General features: G+C 45.8%; 1 protein-coding gene across 1 annotated transcript in view; it reads right to left on the bottom strand.

The window, feature by feature from the left end:
* The window catches only part of FAP (fibroblast activation protein alpha), a 1,146,500-nt gene that overhangs the window by 540,527 nt on the left and 578,025 nt on the right, over positions 1-27,948 (bottom strand). Inside the window, exon 16 of the mRNA XM_069616321.1 lies at positions 18,839-18,963. Coding sequence (XP_069472422.1) covers positions 18,839-18,963 — 125 coding nt within the window. The remainder of the gene's footprint in view (positions 1-18,838; positions 18,964-27,948) is intronic.

Raw genomic sequence — 27,948 nt, 5'->3', positions numbered from 1 at the left:
CACGCACTGAAAGAGTGGAAGGATGTCTGCACGCACCAGTGGACATCATGTAATGCTTAGTGAAGTCTGATGAGGCCAGAGTGATATCATGAAGAAGATATATGAGGATATACTGAAACGATATGGAATAAGAGAAACATGTATGACATGATAAAGTAATCATGTTTGCAAAAGAAGATAAAGTAACTTGTTAACCAATAACGTGTAAATACGCAGTAATGCAAGATAGAAGAGACATATAGAAGCTTGCCATAGAGGAAAATATAACGTGGCAAGGACGGCCATGATAGGGGGATGGATGTGGGCTTGTGTAAGGATTTGCTCCAGCTACCTCAGAGACAGATCAGGGCTGCAGAGTTAGGAGATGCTGGAAAACAGTCTTGTGTGCAAAATAAAGAGGAGTCTGTGTTGGCCTGAGATCAAGGATGATATTTCAAGGAATAATTGAAGAGCACATAGGGAGGCAGACGGAGAAGCCATGAATGAGAGACATAATTCCCTTAAAGAAGTTGAAAACAAGGGCTATTCATTAAGCCTCGGTTGAAGATAGAGATGTACTTATACTCCATCAAATGTCCCAGAACAGAAAGAAGAATACAAGGTCAACTACTGACAGAAACCTTTGGCTCATGGTTGGACTCATGAGAAATGATGGACTAATTGGGAAAGTGAGGAGTAATCTGATGTGACTCAAGCACATCGGTTTCGTTTCACTTACGTGCTGCTAGGTGACTCAAATGGCCAAGGTTGGGTGGCAATGATAACCAATGATTGGGTATATGGGGCAGCCTGCTATGCAATGTTGCATAGATCCATCTGCTGCCACTTTGTCTGCTATAATCAGTATTATACATATTTATTGGTAGTTTGAGGCATGTCTTACAGATAAGGGGCAGGCAATGAAGAACTTACTCATATGTTTTCTATAAGTAGATATGTTCCTCTACCAATCCCTCCTGTCAATAAGCTTTGCAGTTTGCCACGTAGGATGACATCATAAATGACACATATTGGGGTATAAGTCCTCTGTGCAATCAAGTTTGTTTGTGAGTGTGAGAGCATCACTTGGATGTCTGCCAGTTTTCCCTGCTTTATTAAATTGAAAATTAAGTAGTGCATTGCTATATTCTTTGAGTCTGTCTGGTTATTTGGTTTGAGATCTTTATTGGTAATTCCATCTAGCACAAGAGATGCTTCAAGGTGCTAGAGCACAGTGGAAGGAATCATGGAGAGGTGGAGGAGTAGAGTGGAGCAAGCAAGCTCATGATGTGTGTATTGTGTGCAGTGTGTACCAAGTTGCCAAATGTATTATAGGACATGTTGTCAGCTTATTGCAAAAACAGATTCAGTTATGCAAATCCGTATTGCATAAATAAAGCTGGCCGTTGTATGGTATTTTGTTTTTCAACCTTTCAGTCTGTATTACTTATCTTTGGGTGACTTAATCTGTATTTGTCCGCATTTATATTTTGCTCTGCAACAACGTGCAACGAGTGTTTTTCCACATTTATTGAAATGAAAAATGTAGTGCCTGGATGCCTCTAGTATGGCCAACCAAAGGTGCTGTGTTACAAGTCAAGATCCCGTTTCACTCTTTAAAAAAAATATTTGCTCCTACCATTGTTGTTTGAGAAACATCTCTTCAGCCATTATGACAACTTCAATAGGAAATACATGTTCTATCCTTTGAATAGTGTTACTTTGCACAACAATTGGCCTGTAAAACACAACTGAAACTTCAAGAGCCAAGAGGCAAATATTGTTCACATTTTTCCATTTTACACATACATTTTGAGGGGGGCTTTTTCTAAATCTACTCAGGGCGCTCAAGCATCAGGTCCCCACCTATGGGTCTCTGTTAATGCTTATGTACACTTCCACGGGCTTTTCGCATATGGCTTTGGTTATGAATTTGACAGGTTATTCACCTCTGACTAAGGAGCAGCCGTTGGAATCTGATTCAAATACAACCTCCTCCAACACTCTGTATTCCCTCTCCACAAACAGTGTCACATTTTCTTTACAGAACTACAGAGTTAAAGAAATGCCACCCTTCCTAATATTCATATGGTGTCATAGAGAGTATGGTATAGGGACGAAACGTATTAATGCTGGTAGTCTCAAGTAACTGTCTGGCTTTGTTGAATGAGGGGTTCTGTGCTTTCATCTGTTAGCCAAATCTAGGCTTGCTTGGAACGTTACACTATTGTATATTCTATTGGCACCTCTTTCTTGTACTGTGCTCTACGGTTTGGGATGGCTTTCATGTGTTACCTTTCTTACAGTACCTTTGAATTGTGGGTTCTGTTGGCTTTGGGATGAGGGTGCACCACTCATACGAAGATCTTAACTTCATGAAGTGTGTTTGGCATCACCTCTGGCCTCTTGTAAGGTGTTTGCACCTTTTCGCATGGGCAATTTCCATCTTCCCAGGATAGGTATTGTGAATAGGCCCTGATTAAAGCACCAAACATTAATGGTTGTCTGTAATTTGGTACTCAATGAGTCAGTTTAATTGCAGACTTACAGCAAACGGAGGGGAGGTTCAAGTAAAATGTGCTCAGGGTGTTAGTTAAGTCATCTCTCAATCAGTTGTGTGTGAATGGGTAAGAGAAAGGAGGGCAGCAATGGGAGGGCACAGTATGTTCAGCTTAAAAGTGATTTTGAAGATGCACAGTATGATTGCTTTCAGGTTGCGTCAGTATGTTTACTGATAATAAAACATACGGTAAAATATGTGTGTGTGTGTGTGTGTGTGTGTGTGTGTGTGTGTGTGTGTGTGTGTGTGTGTGTGTGTGTGTGTGTGTGTGTGTGTGTGTGTGTGTGTGTGTGTGTGTGTGTGTGTGTGTGTGTGTGTGTGTGTGTGTGTGTGTGTGTGCGCGCGCGCGTGCGCACGTGCAAGCGTTTGTGTGTGTGTTTGTTTCACCGAACCTAGTTGGGATTGTGCTGTAGGGCCAAACACAGTATGCTTGATGAGCTAAAAGCTGTACTCCACAGAATTATGTTAGGTGTGAACAGTTGAGTGAGAAGAGCTGATCAAGGGGTGAACACAAAGGGTTGGCTTGTGTACTTATCGAAAAGCATACCATAGATTGCCTGCTCTATTGTATATAGTGCATACTAGTATGCCCCATGCATTCAATATGTGCTGTAAAAATAGGAGGGGATAAACACAAAGAATAAATAACAAACAATTAAAAATAAACACTGCACACATATACAAAGACTTATTTTAGGTGCTTATTTCCTGCACACACAACATTACAGTACAAAGAAAACATATGCCGAAAAAGCAAGGGATAAATAAAAACCAAACAATAAATAAATACTAAATAATGCCACAGGTGTGACATTTATTATTTACTTACAATATGAAAAGCAACATTGGTGGGGTAGATAGAATCCTAGGAGCCATTTGATTTAGGGGTCCCTCAGTTGATGAGGCTTGGACCAGTTTCAAACCCTGGTCCCAATTTATCACAGTTTCCCCAGGTAGGCTTTGAACCTTACAGCTATAGCTGTTACTGGGAGTGAAAGGCATCAGTACTGCTATGAGCTTGGAGGAACTCCTACATCACCCTTTTCTCCCAATCAGAGCTCACGGGCAGGACTAGTACATGAAATGGTAAACAGCTTCTTCAAAGGCTATTTTAACACCAGTATTGAAGCAACAGTGCAGCCAACATAGCGCGAGTTGTGTGAATGATTTGGCCGATAAAAAGAAACAATATGTATAATTGTCACTGTTATGTCTGTCACGAAAATAGTAGTGGTAAAGTCATAACCCATGCAGACCCACGATGAGAATACTACAAAACACTTAGTGACCCCTTTACAATAAACTTGGGTACAGATTCCCAAAGCCTTTATTGGTGCAGGTGATGAAATGTGCTTGTGATTCCTATGACTTGCACCATTCTAAAGTGTGCCCTAAGCATAAAGAGCATTTGAATGTATATCTCATGGATGCACACATTTACATTCCCTCGTTCTACCCTTTACACATGTATCACTGTGTCAAACATGTGTTTCCAGCATAGATTTCTCAATATCAAAAAATCTCCAAATACTGTGTTGTTAAGGAATTGTGATGGTTGAGAGCCCCCGTCTTCGTTTCCTGTCAAACCCCAGGCTTCCCTCACTGCAGCTTTCCTATGGCGAAAAAGAGAAGAAAACAGATCCTGGAAACTAGGGGTTTATTTATTGTCTACATAAAAAAATCAAGTGGAGAACAACTCCCTTAAAATTGAAAAGTGTTGGGTTATTACACATCTCTATGCAAATTGCATGAAAATTCACATTCTTAGCTCACAGTTTCGTTCAGATGGGTGAAGATGAAGTCTCAGAGATACTATTGTTGGGAAGGGGGCAGTCCCCCCCCCACTTGGCGCTTTACAGTAAGGTGAGATGCATTTAATGCACTGCGATGAGTCACGGGTTAAGGGGGGTAGTGAGAGGGGCACCTTCACGTCCAGCAGGACCCCATGCTAATATAACCAATTATAGTGTAACCATGTGGTGTGGCTAAAGGCGTGTGCAGCATCGCTATTTTGCGTAGATATTAATAATCAAAGGTAGAATAGAAGGCACTAGACCCAAATTTGCCAGGCCACAGAAATCTCCAGTCATGCCTGAGCTCCCATGAGCACAGTTTGCACCCCCCCCGCCACACCGTCAATTAATTGTCCTTGAAAGTGTTGCAAAAAATGTGTCTTTCACCAAAGAGGAATGTGCACTACAAGGCCATGATCAGGGATAGTCCCCTGGTGTGCATGTTTTCTCATGTTGTCCGAAGCATGACGCAGCCCATTCCCGAGTGACCACGAGTTCTAACCCATATAACTGACTAAACCCTAAAATGCCTGAATTCCATGACACCAGGTGCCCTTTCACCCCAAACTCAAAGTAACAAGTCCTGAACTGTTCAAACAGGATAGACAGGGCATATCGTTGAAGCGACAATCATGTGAGTTGCATTGCGAGGAGCTGTGAAGGATAAATTATAGTTCAAAATGAGGGCGGAGACCTTCGAGCCAAATGGCACAGAGGAAGTGAGTGAAATATGTGGGTGGAGGTTAGAGTGCCCCAGAATTTCCTGTGTGTCGTCTTAAAGCCTGCCAAGTGCACAGTATGAGTGATAAAAAAGCATATAATTAATTTCTTTTCTGACCTTCAGCGTGAGAAGAAGCTGAGCTCTGCAACACCCACATGATGGAAGATGGACGGACTGGGCTGGGACCAATAAACTGCCATCCCATATGGATAAAGGCAGTACCTGTATAGGGTCCATCCAATCAGCCACGTGGGTTTTTACTGTATGTTGTTGTGTCATTATGACACTCTGTACCTTTAAAAGTGTCTGCTTGAACCTCTTTTCGACAGAACGTTCTTAGCAGCAGAATTCTTTGCTGTTGCTCTCACCTGCGTGTGAGATCAAAACTTGTTATCCTTACAAGAAAGACTTGGGCCTCCATCCCTAGCCGGTTGTATTCTCTCCATTGTGAGCGTTCAGGGGTGTGCCTTAAAATGGTGACCCCAACGTGATCCCAGCATACCTCGTACCCACAAAGGCTTCCAGGCTGCTTCTCCAAAAACAGCCGCGCCCACCTACAGCGCCTGGCCATGAAAAACATGTGTTTCGAGTGGTTTAGCAGGAGCCATTTTAAGAAAAGTCCTCTCTGCTCTTTGAAGCAGGGCCAGGCTCTGAGGAGAATGCAGGGCGGGTTTGGAACCCCGTGATGGAGGAGCTCGGATTAGCATGCACACATGAGTAGACTCTTGTAAGCGATAACAAATAGGGGACAGATGCAAAGGGAAGTGTGAAAGGGGTGAGTATGTGGAGAGCGAGGACATCGACGTGACGTGGATGAGGGTAGGGTTATTGGTTAATAAAATTTGTATTATGAATGGAGTGTTTCGGTAAAGTATTATACGGTAAGGCAAAGGTAAGACAGGGAGCCCCTCCTTGGAAGGGGAGGGAAGGTGGTACCACAGGATATTATATCATTTAAACGAGAAACATTAAAAAAAAGGGACGGGTTTCTAATATAAGTAATAGGCCTGGAAAAAGTAGTGATTGCTAGTTTAGCATATTGTTTTAATTTATTGTGCTTGTGCTTTGTGGGTAAGGATCAGGCCCTATAAGGGGCGGTAATTGGCTGTGTCACAGTGTGGTGTGGTATTGGATGGTCTTGTGGAGTGGTGTGGGTTCAGGGGAGGGTGATAAGGGTGGAGGTTGATTTTTTGTTTTTGTGGCTACAAGCAAGCAGCAGTGGGTGCAGCACGTTAGGTGAGTTTTGTGGGGTTAGTAAGAAATAGACATCACTAGCAACGGAGGGGGGGGATCACCGATAGAGCACATGTACAAGACCCTGCCACTGTATCATGACAGGGTGAATAAATATCATAAGCAGTGGATTGCTGAGAAAGGAGGAGGGAGAATGCCATGCCCATGGCCAGGATTGGGCTCACACAACAAGAGTATTTTGAAACATGGGTCCGCATTTCTAGTAGCAAAATATAAGGGGAAACAGCTACAGAAGAGAAAAGAAATTCTCAATCTTTGGCATTTGTTTGAGGATGCAGCAAATCAAGGGAATGGAGTGGAGGCACAGAGACAGGAAGATGGGAAGTACAGAAAGGGAGAAGGAGAAGGTGGGGTGCCAGTGGGGGGTAGGGAATTATATCTCTTGACTACATATCCCGCAGAAGGGTACACTAATCCAAGTTATGGACTGCTGCAATAGGGAGCCCTTCTGCTGTGCTAGGGTATCCCGCAGCATCAGTAACATCACAGGCTACCACTCCCCCACGTCCGTATACTCATCTGCCTGAAGTACCGGCATCAGCAGGTTACAGATCTAGGGATTTCAAGGATAGGTTGACAGGATTACTAACGGAACTGAAAAGGCTACAGACATCCCCAGTAACAGGAAGGGATATAAGTGTATTGAGAGAAGGATCAGGAGAGTCAGGGGAAGTTCTGCTTAAGATGGATACTGAAGGTATAAGACGTGTAGGTGTTGAGAAGGAAAGGAGCCTGGGTGGGTAGATTATCCTGGGAGAGGAGAATTCAGTGTTGGGAGAGGATGTGGAGGAAGGGGATGCTGATGCGTTCACAGCGGATCCAAGTGAAGAAGAAGGGAGGGGTGAAGAGGCATTTGAAAATACCCCCAAGCAGGAGGTCTATGGGCAGGGAAAAGGTAGAGGAACAGGGCCAGCCGGATGGCACTGGTAAAGTGAAGAGGAATTACAAGGAAGGGTGTTGGAAGTAGCTCAAAGATGCAGATGCTTCTAATACATAAAGGGAAAGGGAGGAAATAGTATGGGCCTTGGCCCCAAATGGTAAAGACTAATTAAGGCCCTCCCACAGCTCACAGCAGGGGCGAGTAAGTGGATATATGAGTTTGCAAATAAAATGGCTGGGATGCCCCTAGCAATAAGGGATCTTAAGAGCCTATTGGTTGCCGTAATTGGGGATCAAGCTGGGGATGTGTGGTTCACCCGGGAGTAACCCTCGGGGACAACACACTTGATGGAGTATCATTTAATGGAGTTAGAGCATTGGTATGGAACACATTACACAGGGCCTTTCCTGATACTCCCGATATACAATCCTGTCACCTTTTTAACAGACATGCCTACTACAGAGGACCTGACATGCCTGACTGTGCACCATACAAGGGGGAGGAGGATGACACTCCTAAAGCAAGGGATATTGCATTGGCAGAAGGTGAAGTGATTTTCATTGATGGGTAATCGACAATTGGTCAGGTGGATGGGCAGAGACGGACAGGGGCAACAGTGGTACCACTCGAGGAAGGGGAGTACAAGATGGTGGTCATGAAAAGGTTGCCTATGCATTTTTCTGCACAACGGCATAACTTGTGGTGCTCATCAAAGCACTGAGTGCGTGACAAGGGCATCACAACACAATATATTCTGACTCAGCGTATTTTACAACAACGGTACTTCCTGGTCTCTCCTGTTGGAAGAGGAGGGGGTTTCGGAGGGCATATGGATCACCAGTGCAGCATGCAGTGCTGTTAGAGATGCTGATAGAAGCGTTATCACAGCCATCTGTTGTGGCGGTCATCAAGTGTCTCACCCATACTCACAGGACAAATGAAATCTCAAGGGGGATTGCAGCTGCCAATGTGACAGTTAAATATCCAATGAGTACATTGTGACTGCCCCACCAACAGATGAGCATTCAGTGCCTTAAACAGCCTTTACCAACTCCCAGATTATTGAACTACAAGGATGGGCATCTGAGAGGGCAAAGGAGTCGTGGTTACAGAGAGGATGTAAGCAGTCTCTGACAGATCTGTTATGGAGGCATGAGAGCTCCAGGAAGACAGTAATGCCACAGGAGCTGCTAGCAGTAGCATTTGAACAATTGCACTGCTCGTCTCACAGTTTGAAACAACACATAGCCACAGAGATACATGAGGATTGGTTTGTACCACACCTCCAAGAAAGCGTCACAGAAATGGTCATACATTGCACCACAAGTTAACGGTTTAGTTCAGGCATGACACTATGAACATTACAGGGCACCTTTGCCAGACATACTGGGCCGTTCCGTGAATTACACATAAACTACGCTGATATGGGTGAGGGTTGTAATGGATCCAGGTACCTTATTGTGGTGGTCTGTCCCTTCTCAAGGCGGGTAAAAGTAGGGCCGTGTGCACAAGCTTCTAGTGCGAGACATTTTCCTGTGCTGGCCTGTGTGCAAGGTTTTAAAATCAGACAATGGAACACATTTCTTCAAAGCGTTATTCCAACACGTTACAGCACTTCTTGGCATCAAACATCGGAAGTGTTCAATTTATCACCCAAAGGCCAATGGAATTGGGGAGAGAATAAATGGCCTCCTCAAGAGAAAGTTATCCAAGTTGCGCACCACATTAAAGAAAAACTGGGTGCACTGTTTGCCCCTGGCAGTTTTCAGTTTACACACGCAGCCAAGTAAAGATCATCAACCGTCACCTCACAAGGTGGTCACTGGCTGTTAGGAAAGATTTCATTTTTATATGTAATTTTCCCTCCAGTTGTGTAACCCCTCCACCTTTGTGCTGCCGTATAAACACCTTAGTCTGACTTTGCCAGGGGAGCACAGCCTTCTGCTGCACTCCTCTGGGCATCCGCTCACATTTTATGGAGAAACTGGCATGCCCTTAACACAGTCAGTACTGGGAGACTTTGTTTCGCTTACTCCTTTTCCACTGTTGCAACTTTTCTGCAACATGTAACAAGTGTGCAATGTATCTTGCAATACAGCACACTTGGGTCTCATAGTTATTTCTAAAGGCAATAGATTCTCCCGAAGGGTTTTTTAGGAGATGTGCAGATGTGTCATGGACAGGACTGGTGGCAGCTATCTTTTAGCATATTTGTTAACCCTCTCCTGCCAGATAAACCGCAACTACCGAATAGCACGAATAGGTGGCCTGGCTCCAAAATGGACATTCCATGAGGTTCTTTGTCCTGCCCTTTGGCCGTCTTGTGCCTTCACCGCCACCAGGTCGAGCCGACCCGGGGCAGTCCTTATTTGGTCATGCATTTTCCCGCGAAACGCCAAGCTTTCGCTGGCTTCTGCATGCCTTGGGTGTGCCTCCAGGATGTGGGCTGGGGTGTCTGGCCCCAGTACACATCCTGGGTGCCAGAGAGTCCGGAGTACTGTGAATGTCTGGGACCACCGTGGTCCATAATTGGTCCACGTATTGAGTGTGTGTTTGTGAGCAGATCTCCCATTGTGTCCTCTTCGTTTTGCTACGAAGGAGACTCTGGATAAGAGGAGGTACCAAACACCCATACCATGTCGATCTTTGGAGTTCTCACTGAACAAAGGATAGGATCCAAGTATCCTGAAACTAAGAAGCTGAGTCGAGGAACTGCTGGTGACCCACTGGAAGGTTTGGCACCCTGAGCCTGCTGTTGTCCCGTGGGGCCACTCTGCATCTGGTTGTCCTAGAAGGTCTGCAAAGACGCTTTGACCCATTAGAATAGTGAGACCAACTATTCTCGGCACCTTCAACAAAACCTACAAGTAAGCCTTCTTGGAAGTGTCACTGGGCCAACCAGTGGGCTGACCACCTTACACAGAACCTTTGCTCTGTCTCTGCCACCGTTTCGAGGAGGCCCTCAAAACTTGGTAAACTGCTAGCTCAGTGTCTGCGGCACCCTCACACCAAGGCCTTGTAATAAATGTGTTCATATTTTGGATATATACACCTGCCTGGGAGTCCCCTGTGAGAAGGGTTTCTGATGCACACAGGGCTGCAGCAGTGTTAGGAGAGGAATTCAGGGAATATTTGATGACACTAACTCGGGCCATTAAATGTGCCTCCCGACAGATTGCACCTCCCAGGATTGTGACTGCAGAGACGGCCGATGCTGCAGAGACAACGGGGAAAGATCCTGAGCATATAGAAACTCGAACACTGCTTCTGGGGGAATATGTTCGCAATTATGTGCGCCGGTGGAACAATCCTCGGTTCCAGGGACTGTACAAGGTGGTGTTTTGTATCCCGCTCACAGTGAAAGTGAAAGAATTATGCTACTGGGTTCACCTCTCTGACATTCATAGGGTACCTCCAGAGAGCATATTGGCACATCAGTTAGGGGTAACAGTCTGTGTACTCCGATTGCCTCACCAGCCTGACCAGGGGCGATACTGGTGTGGTGGCACGTCCAAGTGGACTCTCTCTCACATCCCCTCTCATTTCTTTTTTTCATTTTGTATAGAGTATGTTGTGTATGTTTTTCCCTTTTTTGGTGTTGTGTGCGTCTGTGCTTTTATTTCAGGAAAGAAGGAGATGGACACAACTACTGTACATAGTTTGTTACGTAGCGACCCGAGGCGCAGAGACACGAATTAGAGATTGTGGACATATGTCTATTATAGTGGGTCAGTAATTTCTGGAGGATTGTGTGTGATATTACTAGCACTACTTGGAGTGTTTTGGGTGAGGGTATTATAGGGGGATGTCCTATACAGGTGGGGATTGGGGGAAACAGGATTATATATTATCCAAATGAAACGATGCATATAAGTGTTGATAATATAAGTGGATTTACATATATCAGTACTAACGTGAACATTAATAATAATAGAAGTGGATTTATTGATTCTAATATGCAGGTTATGTCTGTGAAGAAGGCAGAGAATAGATGGTTTACAACAAGAGGGGGATTGTCGAGCACTATGAAATGGTATAATATTTCTGACAGTACTGCTAAACCAGTCATCCTTGAGAATGTGTATAGAAGAATGAAGAGAGGACGACGACAAACGTATGATAAGTATCAAGGGTTGGGTTTTGATGTGATTGAGGCTATTCATCACCCCAAGTTCACTAATTCATGGTACTCTGATATGGGTGGTGTGGGGAGAAACACTGTGAATGGGAGCTGTTATGTGTGTTCACTCAATCCACATGTGTCAGGGGCTCCAAAGGTGTTGGTGCAACAAGCAGTTACAATTATAGGGGCACAATGACTGGTTCAACTTGTGCTATGCAGAATAAAAGAACGTTCCGGGCACAAAATGTGGAACTGCAAATGGTGGGCCCAGATTTTGTGAAATTATATGAAATGGCATTTATATCGAACCTATACTAAAGTGTTTCAATGTGCGATGAAGCAAGGGAGGGGGAACAGAGGGAAGACAGACACCGATCTTACTAGGCCAGGTGTCATTCAGATTGTGTAAGTGCATGGGAAGAGGGAAAGGGAAAAGTTTGGGGGGAGTCGGAGGGGAAAGTGCAGTACATGGTATAATAGAATAAATAGGATAAATTAAAAATGGCCAGCTGGTGGCAAGTGCAAGGTAAGTGCAGACATAAGTGCTGGTATTGGGACAGTAGGGATACAGAAAACAGTCCCCAGGTGCAACGGTTGCCAAGGAGGCAGTGCAGGTGTGAAATTAGCATAGCCTGGGCCCGAGATAAGGCAGGTGGCCAGGTAACCAATGCAGTCTCAGTATCAGCCAGGAATTCAGCAGGTGAGAGGGGGAGAGAAAGCAGAAGCAAAGAGGAAGGTTTTAAGGTGCTTCCAGAACCGGAGATGGTTCTCCTCAAGTTTCAGGGAGGCAAGGAAGCTGTTCCAGAGGGAGGCCCCAGCCGAAGAGAGAGATCTACCACCAACTCATTGCTTGGAGAAGCAACTGACCCTGACAGAGTTGCAGGCAGATGATCGAAGAGCTCGAGAAGGAAGATATTTAGGAAGAGAGAGTTGAAGGTATTGAGGCCCAAGGCCCCAGAAGGCCTTGTGGTCGTTGCATAGGGTTTTGAACTTAATCCTCGCAGCCACTGGGAGCTGTCATGATTCCTGCCCCTGATATCCCTCCAAGATGTCAGGCTGGAGCCAGGACACGATCACCTACATGGCCCTCAAGGGCCTCTCCATCCCTTCAAAGACCCACTTGGAGTCAGACTTGGCGCTATCGGCACCAGACTCACTCACTCCCATAGGATAACATTGGGGATTGGACTTGTAGTGCATTGATGGGGACAAGATGGATGCCCCCACATATTTCGGTTCCCAGAACTGCATGTGCGGTCTTGTCTTTTGGGTGTGGTTCAGCCTAGAGGCACCTGGGATACCCAGAGACTATTTAAGCCACACCCAGGCTGAGAAACATGCTTTGCGTTTTCTGCACCTGCAGCGTGACTCTCACCGTGTTCGGATCGGTCTCCTGCAGGCCTGCATCTTTCTTCTGCGCTCAGCTCCTGCAAGAACAAGAACACCATTAGGAACAGCCTTACCTTGCGGCGTGTCTGCCCATCAGTCATCGCTCCTTCTGTTCTGCGGGCATCTTCCGCAGAGTCATTCCCATCCCGGCACGCTGCTTCCTAAGGAAAAGGGAAAAGAACAGAAAAAAGGCATTAGTAAGCATTCTGCATACCTTCGCTTATTTTTAAATACTGTACGAGCTTCAAACGCTTACCTGAATCCCAGCCGCTCTGGGGGAACTCTGTCTCCGGAACTTCTCATCCATCTGCATGAAGGAAAAGAGACTCCAGGTTAGCGTGGAAACATATAGAGGTGCTGCATACCACGCTTACCCACCGCATTTGTTCTTCATAACCGGCATCCACGCTGAAAACGTTGCGGCACCTAAAAGACACAGAAAAAGAACTCAGTTCAATGCAAATACGAAAGGGGTGCATCGCGCATCGCGCTCTCACTCACCTTCAGCGCTACTCATCTCAGCAGCACGCCGCCATCCCCGGACGCCGGCCATCATCTAAGGAAGGAAAGGAACGAAGTTAGAGAACTGTTCAAAAGCCTCATTATACTTACCTGTCGGACTCTTGCCAGTGAAGTAACTAGGCAGCAACGAGCCTGCATCAATCAATGCGCACCTGGGCTGAAGGCAGGACAGGGAGCACACTATCCAAGAAAACAAGGTGAGCTGTGGATCAAAGGGAAGGGTTGGACCCCGGGGAAGAAGGGGTTCAAGCACACAGAGACAATAGGGAGTTAAACTCTACCAATCCTGTGTTTCAGGCCCAGTCTCCAGTCGAATAGCCTCCTGGGAAGGTTTCAAGGTCGTAAGAGGTCAGAACAGGCTGAGTGACGTCCGTCCCCGTGGATTCTAGGTGATCGTTACAGGAGCCAGTGCAGAGATTTCAGTCCTGGAGGGATACAATCCCTGGGCTTGAGGCCAAGGACAAGTCTGGCAGTCCTGATTTGGATGAGTTGCATAGGGCAGAGAGTAGAAGCAGGCAGATGTAGAATGTTTCAATAGTCCATACCTCTGAGGAGGTGCAGTTGGTAGTGTGACTTCTTAGAGACATCAGAGATGTGAGGAGAGAAGGAGAGTGTGGAGTCGAAGATGACCCTGAGGTTTTTAGCCTTGCAGGTGTTAGCAAGAAGAGGGCCAAGAGAGGCCGGCCAGGAGAGTGGCAGGAAAGGAGGAAGCGGGTGTGCCGATGAGGAGAATCTCAGTCTTACTGGCATTAAGGCAGAGATCATTGGCGGAACACCACTCCTTGATAGCAGACAGACAGTCGGAGATGAGTGAAGGAGAAGAGGTGGATGAAGGTAGTCTGAAAATGAGCTGCATGTCATCTGCACAGCACTGGAAGTTGGGGCAGAGAGTGGCAATGTGGTGGGCAAGAAGTGCCAGGTATTGGTTGAACAGCCAGGGAGAGAGGTTTAGACCCCCGGGAACACCACAGGTAGAGATAGAGAGAGAGGAAAAGAAGGACCCGAGTTGGACCTGGGAGGGTTGTTCAGAGAGGAAAGAAGCCAGCCATGCCAGGGCCTGACCCGTGATACCCAGGTTATCCCAGAGATGGTTGAGCAGGATGCCATGGTTGACTGTGTCAAAGGCAGAGGAGAGAGCAAGCAAGATGAGGACATAGGGGGTGTTGGAATCAAGTTTGGAGAGCAGGTCTTCACAGATGTTCAGGAGCGCAGTTCCGGTGCTTCTGGCAGCTCTGAAGCCAGACTGATGGTCATGAAGACAACCAACAGATTCAGTACGGAGATTGAGCAGGGAGATGGCCAGCTTTTCCAGGAGTTTGCCCAGGAAAGGAGTGATGGAGATTGGGCTATAGTTAGCCGGGCAGGACGGGTAAGTAGAGGGTCTCCTAAGAAGAGAGTGCACAAGGGAGTGCTTCAGGGGGAATGGGAAGACTCCAGTGGCGAAGGAGTGGTTGCAAAAGTTGACCAGAGCAGGAGCCAGGGAGTTGATGTGCTCCTTTATAGCTTTGGAGGAACAGGGATGAACCTGAATGCACTGAAGACCCAAGAAACATCTTTGGGCATTTCGCATCTTGAAACACTTGTGTGTAGGCGCATTATAAATGCCATATCATATCATATCATATCAAGTGTGTGGAGTTACCTTATCTGATGGTGAAGGGGAGGAAGTATGTCAATAATAACTGGCAGGATAGCACACTACCTTGCTTGGCAGAAGGTCTGGTAAAATATAGCAAGGAAAGGCTAGCACAAGAGGTCAACTTTTGTGTGCAAATCTGGACAGAGCATATCACATAACTGACGTGGATTGCAACGATGGAAAAGCCAGTGCAAGTGCACAAGGAGAAAGAATATAGACTGTGTTTCCACAGCAAAGGTACAGTCTTTGTCATCACAAATGAACATTGTAATAAAACTCTATTGATGATAGATATGAAGAAAGCAACAGCGGCACTGATAGATTACTACAGGATCTGTGGCCGACAAGCTGACTTGTACCTCCCAGCGTCATGGAGAGGCTGTTTTTTGCTGGCCACATTGCATTCAGCACTGTTAGTAATCCCAGAAGAGCACCTGAAGGGGGGAGAACTGCCTGCAAAGGGGCCAACAAGATTCCCTGCAGTGGAAAATGAAGATAAGAGTTTGGTGCCCATTCAAGTGCCCATCATCTGGCTAGGAAAAGGACAGTTCCAGCAACCACAGATGATGAAAAGATCTAATTACATATCTAAAGACTCTTACACATTACTTGCCAAAATAGCAGAAGAATATATGTTTTTCAGTTGAGCAGCATCTTTTTTTCCCTTCTTTACTGTTTCCGGGAGTCCAGGCTGCAGCCAATACCAAGTGGCTGCAAATCGTGATGTGGGAACTGGTCCAGCTCATGAATGACACAGAGATAGGGTTCAACATGATCAAGGTCGAGTTGTAGGCGTTGAGAATGATGACAATGCAAAATCGCTATGTGCTGGACATGTTCACAGCAATGGAGGTTGGGGTTTACAAACAAATTGACGATTCCTGTTGTACATTTGTGCCTCCAGAAGACATGGAGAATACATCATTATACCACATTATTGCAGCTGTCCATGGCCTTCGTGTTCACAAGAAGGATGAGGGAGGAAAACAGGGCAGTGACAGGCTAACTGTGGCTTTTAACTGGGCCCCATCGTGGCTAGGAGTGATCGTGAAGATGTTAATGCCCATCATTATGTTCATCCTGCTCATTTTCTGCACTTGTCAGCTGGTTCTTCGATGCTGTGCCTCCGTGGCACCTGATAGCACAAGAATGATGGTATCAATTGGGGGTTCAAAAGCACTTCGCAAAACAAAAAGCATTGAAGTACAAACCGATATCCCACAGAGTGCACCGAAGTATGAAATGTTTCCCATCCCTTATGGAGATGAAGTTGATCCTCTATAACATACGATCATTTCCCCGCCCCCTCATCCAGAAAATTACACAGAGGTTTGGGTGGATCTGGCAGTGAGAGGGGATGTATTTACATGACTTGTTCACCTGAAAAGTATGAGCATAGGGGGGAGAGTTTGTGATCGGTGTGTAGGGCATGGGTGATAGTAAAGAGAACTCAGCCATATGTGGATGTAGAGACTGGGAAGCAGGAGCATAGAAACATTCCAGAATGTGTTACTGTAGAAGTAAGGAAAGGGGGGAATGTTGGGAAGGGGGCATCCCTGTCCCCGTAGGCACTTTAAAGTAAGGCAAGATGCATTTGAAGCACTCTGATGAGTCAGGGTGGAGGGGGGAGAGTGAGAGGGATGCCTTCCCATCCAGAAGGACCCCATGCTAATATAGCCATTTATAGTGTAACCATATTGTGTGGCCCAAGGCGCTGGCGGCATCGCTATTTTGTATAGATATTAAAAATCATAGCTAAAAGAGAAGGCTTGTGCAGTAAATGCAGCATTACATGCATGTTACATGCATTACATGTAGCACCTTAAAACCTTCCTTAAAACCTTCCTCTTTGCTTCTGCTTTCTCTCCCCCTCTCACCTGCTGAATTCCTGGCTGATACTGAGACTGCATTGGTTACCTGGCCACCCCTCTGATCTCGGGCCCAGGCTCTGCTAATTTCACACCTGCACTGCCTCCTTGGCAACCGTTGCACCTGGGGACTGTTTTCTGTATCCCTACAGTCCCACTAACAGCACTTATGTCTGCACTTACCTTGCACTTGCCACCAGATGGCCATTTTTTTATTTATCCTATTTATTCTATTATACCATGTACTGCACTTTCCCCTCCCGCTCCCCACAAACATTTCCCTTTCCCCCTTCCCATGCACTTGTGCAATCTGAATGACACCTGGCCTAGTAAGATCGGTGTCTGTCTTCCCTCTGTTCCCCCTCCCTAGTGCACTAGGCCCAAATTCACAAGGCCACAGAAATCTCCACTCATTCCTGAGATCCCATGAGGACAGTTCACACCCCAAACCGCCACACCGTCGATTCATTGTTCTTGAAAGTGTTGCAAAGATGTGTCTTTCATCCAATAGGAATGTGCTGTACAAGGCTGCGATCAGGATCTGGCACCTGGTGTACATTTTATCTCACATTGGCCAAAACATAACCCGATCCAGTCTCGAGTGACCACGAGTTATAGCCCATATAACTGACTAAACCCTAAGATCCCCCGAATTCCATGGCACCAGGTGATCTTTGACGACCAATCCCAAAGTAACAAGTCCTCAAGTGTTCAAAGAGGATGGACAGGCATATCGTTGAAGCAACAAAGCGAAAATGGTGTGATTTGTATTGCAAGGTGTTGGGAGGGATGAATTATTGTTCAAAACGAGGGCAAAGACCTTGGAGTCGGATGGCGCGGAGGGAGTGGGTGAAATGTGTGGGTGAAGGTTAGAGTGCCCCAGAAATTCCTGTGTGTCCATTTTAAGGCATGCCAAGTGCACAGTATGAATGGTAAACAAGCTGTGTAGTAGGAGTAAAATTAATTTTTTTCTGACCTTCAGCGTGAGAAGAAGCTGAGCCCTGCAGCACCCAGATGATGGAAGACGGACGGAAGGGGCTGGGACCAATAAACTGCCCTCCTTATGGATGAAGGTGGTACCTGTATAGGGTCCATCCAATCAGCTGCGTGGGTTTTTACTGTATGTTGTGCACCTTTAAAGTTTCTACTTGTACCTCTATTCGACAGAACGTTCTTAGAAGCAGAGTTCTTTACTGTTGCTCTCATCTGTGTGTGAGATTAAAACCTGGAATCCTTACAAGATCGACTCAGGCCTTTCTTCCCTAGAGGGTTGTATTCTCCCTGGTGTGAGCGTTCAGGGGTGTGCCTTCACTATTAGTGGACAAACCACCTGCCAATTAAAACATAAGAAATAATTGGTATGAAATTATCAATTTCAGTTTCTTATTTTCATGTTTTATGTTTTCCTCCAAACCATACAGGTCCGAAAAAAAATGTTTTGGACTAGATTACAGGCATAGCAATTTGTATGTATGCCACAATTCTGTGCCTAACCATGCAACTAATAAAGAACTTTGGAATGCTGTGAGTGCGACTTAGTAGCATAGGTTGAACTCTGGTAAACTCATATCTGTTGATCATATGCATCCTTGCCAAACTGTTGACCATCCCTGTATCTATGCTACTCACTCGCCTCTGCCCCATTAGGCAGAAATATATAAATGAGGTGAAAGCTCATGTTTTAATACAATGCATTTTCTGGTACTAGTTCTACTGCTATTCTCTATAATAGATATAAAACTGCCCTTCTACTGAGTCCAGAAAGCGAGGATCCAACCACTCCTGCTTGTAAAACATATCTTTTACTTTGTGATCCCTGAAATCACGTTTTCTCAATACACAATGTCCTGCAGTCATTTCAAATTGCATCTATCAATGAATCTGACAGTTGCAAACGATACATTTGGTTCTGTTTATATGGAGTTTTTGCCAAAATCTCCTTCAGAAATGTTAGCATTGCATATTCAGATATCAACAGAAAACATAACAGAAAAACACCAGTGGCCCCTAAATATGCAGGGAATGATGGTACTAACTACTTTCAAATGATACACATGAAAAATGAAAAGCAGCACAGCACATAATGAAAGCAAGCACACATAGTACCTACCGTAGCAATATAATGAGTAGTATTTTGCACTTTTGCTGAACCTTGCAGCATAATATTGACATCTTTTCTCCCGCAAATAACAACTTATGCATGTCTTTCTTGGAAGATTTTCCCGAATGCTAATTCTAGAATATAATAAAATACTGTGAGTACATATCCAATTACAACAACAACAACAACAAAATCAGATGCACCACTTGCATTCTTTAAAGCACAAGCCTATATACAATGATGTGTTAACGACCTAATTATATACTATAGCATTGCTCTCTTCCTACCTAAATGCAGCAATCGTACAATAATATGGTGTCAGACAGAGGTATCGGAGGTCTGGCTACAATCAAACTATTCCTGGAAAGTGCCCTCTTTGACGAACGTGTGAGTCAAGTGGAGTTCTATATTTCAGGTTTCGCTGACTTGCGAGTTCTCGCATAACTGCCAAGTGTTCCCAAATCACACCTGTAATTGTTTGTAGGCTAATGAAATCCACTGAACATCTTGTAGAGAGTTGATTGCCAATCAGACACATTGAGGGAGGTTTGGAAACCCAGTAAAATGTCCTGTGTCATGTCCAGGTTCATGTACTATGTAGTAATGTAGCTCCTGTGGGCGCGTGGTTGTTGGTGCGTGCGGGGGCATTGTGACATGCGGTGTGGGCATTAGGTGTTGGAGATCCACGAGTGGCGGTTGGACAGTTACTGCTGCCAGGTGGGGTGTGGCAGTGTTGCTCTTATGGCTCTTATCTATCTTACGGTGACCCACGCTGTAACAAAGGAATAAAGTCACTACAAGTCAGCCTACCTGTCTAGCGGCATTACTTGCCGTACAAGGTCACCACACTGGTGACGAAGATGGGATTAACCGGAAGTTATTCCTTTTGTTTTTCAGTTACCTAGACTTCACTTGTTGGGGTTGTGGCATGTTCTGTGTGCTCCAGGGACGTGGGGGCCACGTTAGGTTTGCTTTTATGGACCATTGGTTGTTGCTGGGTACATTGCGTGCTGGCCATACGTAGTGTCCGGATTATTGGTGCTATACAAAGAATATTTCCTTCAAATAATTGATGGGGGGAGAAGTGTAGTAATGTAGCTCCTGTGGGTGCGCGGTTGTTGGTGCTATAGAAAGTAGCTCCTGTGGGCGCATGGTTGTTTGTGCTATACAAAGAATATTTCCTTCAAATAATTGACGGAGAAGTGTAGTAATGTAGCTCCTGTGGGCATGTGGTTGTTGGCGCGCGTAGGGGCATTGTGACGTGTGGTGTGGGTACAAGGTGTTGGAGTTCCACGAGTGGCGGTTGGACAGTTACTGCTGCCGGGTGGGGTGTGCCAGTGTCGCTCTTACGGCTCTTATCTATCTTACGGTGACCCGCGCTGTAACAAGGGAATAAAGTCGCTACAAGCCATCCTAACAGTCTAGCGGCATTACTTACCGTACGAGGTCACCACATACTATTTCTCAGTGGGCTGTGCTTATGCCTCCAACAATTCTACTCCTGCTTCCAACCATCTACAATAAAATCTGCACTTGTCTCCTACCCAGTGTTACCTAACAACAAATATCAGATACATGTAGTTCCTGCAAGGTCAGTCCTGAAAATCACTCTTCAATACTGAAAACAATATGCCACAAGTGTTTATTGCAACTGCATAATAATCACTTGCTTGCAAAAACTCTGGGATTTTCTCTTCCCTAGTAGTCAAGGGCAGCAAATGTCACATGTGTGTGTCACAACGGGAGTCCACTTGCAATCGCTCTTGCCCAGAATGTGAACTTAGTTGTAGCATACATATGAATGGTTATCTAGTGCATACATCAAACTCTGGGATTTTGTATTGTACTATTGTACTGAATTTATAATTGTATTGTACTAAATGTATAAACGCTGACTATGGCTCAAGAGCATCTAGGTGCTGAAAAGGACAGATGGTGCGCAGAGTACTCCCACAACAAAATTATTAATAAATATATGTTTTCAAAGCTCTGCGAAATTGAAGAAAGGCTCCAATGTCGTGAAGTGAGGCAGAAGATTATTCCACAGGGTGGGGGCAAGAACAGAGAAAGAACAGCCACACAGATGGGCCTTCTGATAGTGTGGCACTTTCAGTAACATTTGAGAAAAGGAGCGGAGGCACCTGGTGGGTTGGTAACGCTCCAGATGATATTTCCAATAGATTGCCCCAGTGTTGTGAAGGGCCCGATGGGTCGTACATAAATCCTTAAACTCCACTCTAGTCTTTACAGGCAACAAATTAAGCTGCTGTAACATGCCTGTAGCGGGGGCAAGTCTTGGGGCATCTAAAGACAACCTTGCCACCAAATTCTGAAGCCTTTGCAGCCGCTGTAGCAGATAATGTGGTTGTCTCAAATATACCCTGTTACAATAGTTCAGGGATCCCATAATTGCTGCAGTAACCACTTTGGTATGGCAGTCTGTAGGGATAAACAGAAGAATCTTGCACCGAACCTTTAATTTAAGAAAGCCCAAGTTACAGACTGCTGATATCTAGGCTTCATAGGAGCCCAAGGGGAGGAGCCTAACACGAGACATTTAACAGAAGCACTGGGAGTGGGGCATGGGCCCAAAGAGTCAGGCTGAAACTTGTGGCTCCAGATGGTTTGCGCCATCTGTGGACCGAACAGAAGAGTTTTGTTTTTTTCCCCACTGAACTTTAGCCAGTTAGATGCCATACAATCTCCATTTGCTGACAAGCCGCTTCTCAATTTACAAGGGGGCTCAGTTGATGGTGAGTCAAGGCAAAACACTAGCTGTGTGTCAACTGCATAGGTATAAAAGTGAACTCCAAACTGAGAAATAAGATTGGCCAGTGGACGTAGATATAAATTAAATAGAATTGGCGACAACACCAACCCTTGGGGAACACCACAAGGCAAAGAGAAAGCTGGCGAGACGCAGGCCTGGAACGAAACAGCCTGAGTAAGTCCAGCAAGAAAAGAGGCAAACTTTGCCAGTGGGACTCCTACAATTTCAACTTGTTCAAGGCGGCTAAGAAGAATGTCATGATCCACCATGTGAAAGGCCACAGAGAGGTTGAGGAAAGTCAATACTCCGTCCAGCGGTCCTGTAGCATGGCCCAGTCATCCATGAGTGAAACCATGACAGGCTCAGTACCCATCATAGGGAGAATGCACAAATGCTAAGGGTGAAAACAGTCATTGGTTTCTAAAAACAGAGAAACAGGTGGCGTAATTATGGGCTCCATTAGTTTCATAACAGCCTGTAATAAAAATATTGGCCGGAAGTTACTTACTACAGAGGAGTCTAGTTGCTTTTTCAAAAGAGCTGTAAAAAGTGCCTGCGTCAATGAAGCGGGGATTTTACACTCCCTAGTATTGTCTTCTCCCAAGTAGTGCCAAAAAAATAACACACTCGTTGACAGCCACTTAGTTTAATGTCCTGCCTCCAACAAACTGTAGGATAATTCAAAATAGCCAGCCTTTGATATTTCAACTGCTCCCACTCCTGCCCTAATGTAACGGAGTCTGCTGCAGAGTCTTTTGGTTGTGTTTGGGAGAGACTCTACAGCATTTTGCTCCAGTATCCTGTGAGGAACTCCTGTCCTCTTTCTACATTCACTATTTGCTGCTTGAAAATACCCAGCAAGCCGCAGAGCGGCCGTGGGGTCTGCTGCAGAGTCTTTGGGTCGTGTTTGGGAGAGACTCTACAGCATTTTGCTCCAGTATCCTGTGAGGAACTCCTGTCCTCTTTCTATATTCACTATTTGCTGCTTGAAAATACCCAGCACGCCACGGAGCGGCCACGGAGTCTGCTGCAGAGTCTTTTGGTCGTGTTTAGGAGAGACTCTACAGCATTTTGCTCCAGTATCCTGTGAGGAACTCCTGTCCTCTTTCTACGTTCACTATTTGCTGCTTGAAAATTACTAGCATGCCGCGGAGTGGCTGCAGAGTCTGCTGCTGAGTCTTTTGGTCGTGTTTGGGAGAGACTCTACAGCATTTTGCTCCAGTATCCTGTGAGGAACTCCTGTCCTCTTTCTACGTTCACTATTTGCTGCTTGAAAATACCGAGCATGCCGCAGAGCGGCTGCAGTGTCTGCTGCAGACTATTTTGGTCTTTAAGCTCTGCAGGCTACGCGGCGCTGCTACAACCCGCTCGTATCTCCTCTTCAAACAACTTTCATGGAAGATAACTCCCGAGCGGTTGCCTCCGCACAGCTCATCAATGCTTTCGCCTTCCTGCCCTTGCGGTGAGTGAGAACCTTCCCCTCCTCACCTTCCCGCACCTCCTCACCCCCCTGTGCCCCGTGTGTCTCGTCTGCACCTCTCCCTTTTCCCTCGCCCCTACCTGCGGGCCGCGCTCCGCGCCATCGAACCCTACATCTGCCCACCCCTTCACGAACAGACCCCTATCTGAGACCTCCAGTGCTCCCGCCGCACTTCCCGACCCCCGCTAGCCCGAAAAGACCTCACTTCCCTGCACTCCCATTTCCGCTACCAACACACTACCCCCCCCCGTCTCCCGCAACACCAGAGACAACGGGCCACACGCCGAAGAGTCCTACTCTCCAATACACACAGATCCCCTCCGTCACCGACCCTCTCCCCCCTCACGCCACACAGACACAGACCCTCCTGTTGTCCTCGTTACACTGCCCCCGCACTAGGAATCCCCCGTCCGCCCCCTGTTTTCCGAATCATCACCAATAAGACCTACCTCACGACGCTTTGTCACCTCAGCTCGTGAATCCCGCTGACAGCGTCCTTCTGGTTGCCTCAGGATGTCAATCCTCCTGCTTCCACTGCCTGGCTTCCGCTCTGCTGTACAATTTTTGGATCCTGCAACCGAATCAGCGTCTTGCCGCTGAACAGCCCCAATCATAAGACTGCAACCGTCCTTGCTGACAGCGTCCTTCTGGTTGCCGCAAGACGTCAACCCCCCTCCTTCCACCGCCTGACACTCCTCTCTTCAATCTTGGATCCTGCATTCGAGTCAGCGTCTTGACGCTGAACAGCCACGATCCCAGACAGCAACCCCCCCACCCTTCCTCCCTGGGACCACACTGAAAGCCTCCTATTACCTGACTCAAAAGCCCCTCTCCTATGCCCATACCTTCAGGATGTCTCTATTCAAACACACATACAGACTTGCACCTAAGCCCGCACCTTTCCTGAATTTAACGCAGATGCCAACACGACTTATCCAGTCAGATTCTACTAGCACTAACCCACTAGTGCATCAGTAAAGAACTAATCAAATCAAAGCCTTCATCTTGCTGAAAACAACCCAGATGCCAGTGCGACCTTCCAGACTGTACTTTTAAGCACCAATCTATCAGTGCATCTCCAAAGACGCACACTATCAAGGAGAAGACAATACCACTCTGTGCCATCCGGACCAGCCGCCTTATAGAACCTTAATCATCCCAGGCAGGACTGCCACAGAGTCTGGCTCTCGACTCTACATAGAGACTATACAATACAGCTTAAGAAAGAAGAAGGAACTATACCTGGGGACCAGCAACCCACAAAGATATTGACCATCTACGAGTACTTCTGCTGAGAGACCGAAAGGGCTTGTCCCTTGGATCTCAACAGTGCTCTTCAACATCTGCCCTACAGGAGACCAAAAGGGCTGGTCCCTTGGATCCTGTAGCCAATAGGGTCAACAACAGATTACAACCTTCTAAGACATCGACCAACTCTGTTGAGAGAACGAAAGGGCTTGTCCCTTGGATCCTGTAGCCTGAAATTGCAACTCCAGACCACAACCTTTTCACACATCGACCAAATCTGTCGAGAGACCGAAAGGGCTTGTCCCTTGGATCTCAAAAGACCCCTCCAATGTTTTACATACAGGAGACCGAAAGGGCGTGTCCCTTGGATCCTGCAGCCTGAAATTGTAATTCCAGATCACAACCTTTTTCACATATCGATCAAATCTGCTGAGTGACCGAAAGGGTCTCGTCCTTGAATTTCAACAGAGTCTACCTCAAGTCCTCTTTACAAGAGCCAGAAAGGTCCTGTCCATTGCATCCGGAAGCCACCCTAGTTGACCAAAAAACGACGCCCCCTGGACCAGGACAGGACCTGAACGACAGATTGCAACACAGACCCTAGATCAAATAAAGAGGAAATGTCGGCAACCAGACCAGAACAGCAATCCGTTTCTCGCCCCAAAACAAGACTGAGAACTAAACTTACCACAGCGGCCATGTCTGCCCTAGATTCTTCGCAATTAACTTTGGAACAATCACTCTCCAGAGCTCAGCCAATAAAACCTGCCAAGTTTCACCATCAACAGAAACCAGATTTTGATACTGAACACCCTCCCACCACAGATGACCCTCCCAAAACAACAATCGAATCAACAAAGCACCTAAACAACCAACCAGCCCCCCAGAATCAGATCAACATACAAGCAAAAATCCATAACATCACTACTACGACGGACGATCATACCACTCAAGGTTCCGACACAACAAGCCTGATCTGCCAAATGCTCGACTAGGTAACGTCCATACTCAACTGTCCAACGAGACTCAACTAACAGAAGCATTCTCACGAAGCTACGACGAACAAGCTCTTCTATCAGCATCTATGTCTCGCAAACCACACCATCTTCACCAACCATACACTATTCAAAGTGGAGAAAACGGAAACCCAGAGCCCACGACAAATGAGATCTCGAACAACGACATCACCCAACAAAACTGCAAAACAAAACCCTCAACTCTTCAAAAACGTCCAGTACTTTCACCATGTGCTACACCGACCAGCAGCTCAGTCTATGAGCAAACAGAAAAATCAGGTACTGCATCTCACAAGCCTTCCGCTGAACCACAGCAAGAAGTCCCTGCGCCACCCTTCGAATCCTGCCAACAAGAGACCTCACCCAATATTCCCACTAAACAATCAATTGAATACAACGCTGACTCTCCCAAGACTCAGCTTGCCAACACTAAAGAACCACAGGCGAGCACGAAAGATTCAAAGACTCATGAAGCCGTCAATTCTCAATCAGATGAAACACGTTCCCCCAACAATCTAGGAAACTCACCTAACAGTACGACTCAACAAACGAATAAGGAAAAAGAAAGACTAAGCGAGCGTAACACCAATACACCCAAGACCGATTTCGCCAACATAGAACAACCGTGGGCAGTGGGAAAAGGCTCCAATACCCACAAAGCAGTCAAATCACAACCAGTTGAACCACAAACCACCACAATCCCACGAAAATCACCAAATAACTTAACACAACAAACGAAGAAGGAAAACGCAAGATTAGCCAAACTTGCATGGTTACATATTCACAACTCAAGCAAATTCCCTCAAGCTCTGGAAAATGCCAATACTCAAACTGTAACTAAGGCAAAAAGACTATCATTGGATATAACAGAAATTGAATCAATTATGACAAATCTTGATAAACGAAAAGAAATATTTGGCACAATACCTGGAACTCATCAATCACAGCTCACCTCAACCCCATGTCTGACACATGAAACTGGGAAAAGACTGATCAAAAGAGAAACCGAGACAATCGGACCAGGAATCCACACCATTCCTACTCGATTCACGTATGACACGGGCGAATCCTACTACACACCTTATCCCACGACCAAAAACGAACAGACTATGCCCCTACCGGGCCCAACTGAAACCAAATCCACCAATAAAATCGAACATGAGGATCACACCAACTCCAGGATCCCGACTACCATGCCCGACTTACAAAACATGCGTACTCTCGCAATCCATGATCCCCTTTATGAAACTACATGAAGCCATGAATGACAATATCAAGGATCAAGCAACTCTTTTAGCAATGATTCACTCAAAACAGATCTACATTGAGAACTTTATAACTACAATAGAATCCCATCTTAATTTGGAAGCAGAGCAATCCAATCGATGGCAACAACGCCTGGCAGAAATGGCAAGAAGCGATCGACAGGAAAAAAACAATCTGAACATCGAGCTATTAGGTCTACTCAAAGTACAGCAACAACAACAAGCAAGGCAGAAACCAGATACAACGAGCGATCAACTTCCACAAGCTCCCCAAGCAAATGATACGTTACAACAAACAACTGGAGGAAATCGAAATACTGGCGCAAATCTCACGCAATGGAAAACCAAATCTGCCATAACCCCTCATCCAGAGTCTCAAGAGATTAATCAATCAACCAAGACAAACACAGAGCAGTACCAGATCTTTTCGAAAGAAAAACCTCCTACTACTGCGAAATCAGTACAGCCAAAACCAAACAAAAAAAGGCAAACAGGTTCTAGAGCGTTCCTCAGAACAATAAAACCAATAGAACAAAGCCATCCGCCATCAACACAGAAGAAGCTGGAACAAAGTCATTCATTACCCACAGAGAAGATACCATGTCGCTCGACAAAGGACATGAAAAACTTAAACAGACAACAACAGACTGCGATACTACCCATCCGTGGACAACCAGAACCACCGTCCGAACCTCCATCTCAAGACGATGACCTCCTAAACCTCTCAACCCACGAAGACCAGGAAACAGATGACACACCGCCACCTATACATCCTGCAACGACCTCAAGCTTCATAATAATAGACAAATATACAACAAGCCATGAACCACAAACACTGCACATATATGAAGAAATCTCGGAGGACTCATTACAAGAATTCTCAGACACATCTATCAATCATGGCTCTTGTGCGACTTCACTATCAGAATCCTACAACCAAGTATCAGATGACTCTCTCAGTTCACATACACCAATTAACACTGATTGTACCTTTCCCTCCTTTGTAAATCCACTACAACAAAATCAAATCTACGAAATTCACATCGAAAACAAAATCAACCGACCTGAACCATTAATACTCAACAGAACAAATACTCATCGCCTTTTTGGAGCGATCTCACAATTGCAACATATCACAACAAACAAGATTGATTTAATAATTTTCAAAGATGACAAACTCCTAGACAAGATTGTCGTCGAACTTTCCGATTCAAATGACCAAGAATTGATTATATCAAAACGTGCCCAACTCCTTAAACTTGGCTTCAACTGCTGGGCTTCTACATCAACAAGAAAACATCCACCAAGAAAACAGATGAGCATTTACACCAAAGATCACA

Source organism: Ambystoma mexicanum, chromosome 9, assembly GCF_040938575.1.
Source record: "Ambystoma mexicanum isolate Mex_15411 chromosome 9, UKY_AmexF1_1, whole genome shotgun sequence".
Classification (NCBI taxonomy): domain Eukaryota; kingdom Metazoa; phylum Chordata; class Amphibia; order Caudata; family Ambystomatidae; genus Ambystoma; species Ambystoma mexicanum.
Note: the sequence above shows the minus strand (reverse complement) of the source record. Positions and strands in the feature narration are given on the sequence as shown.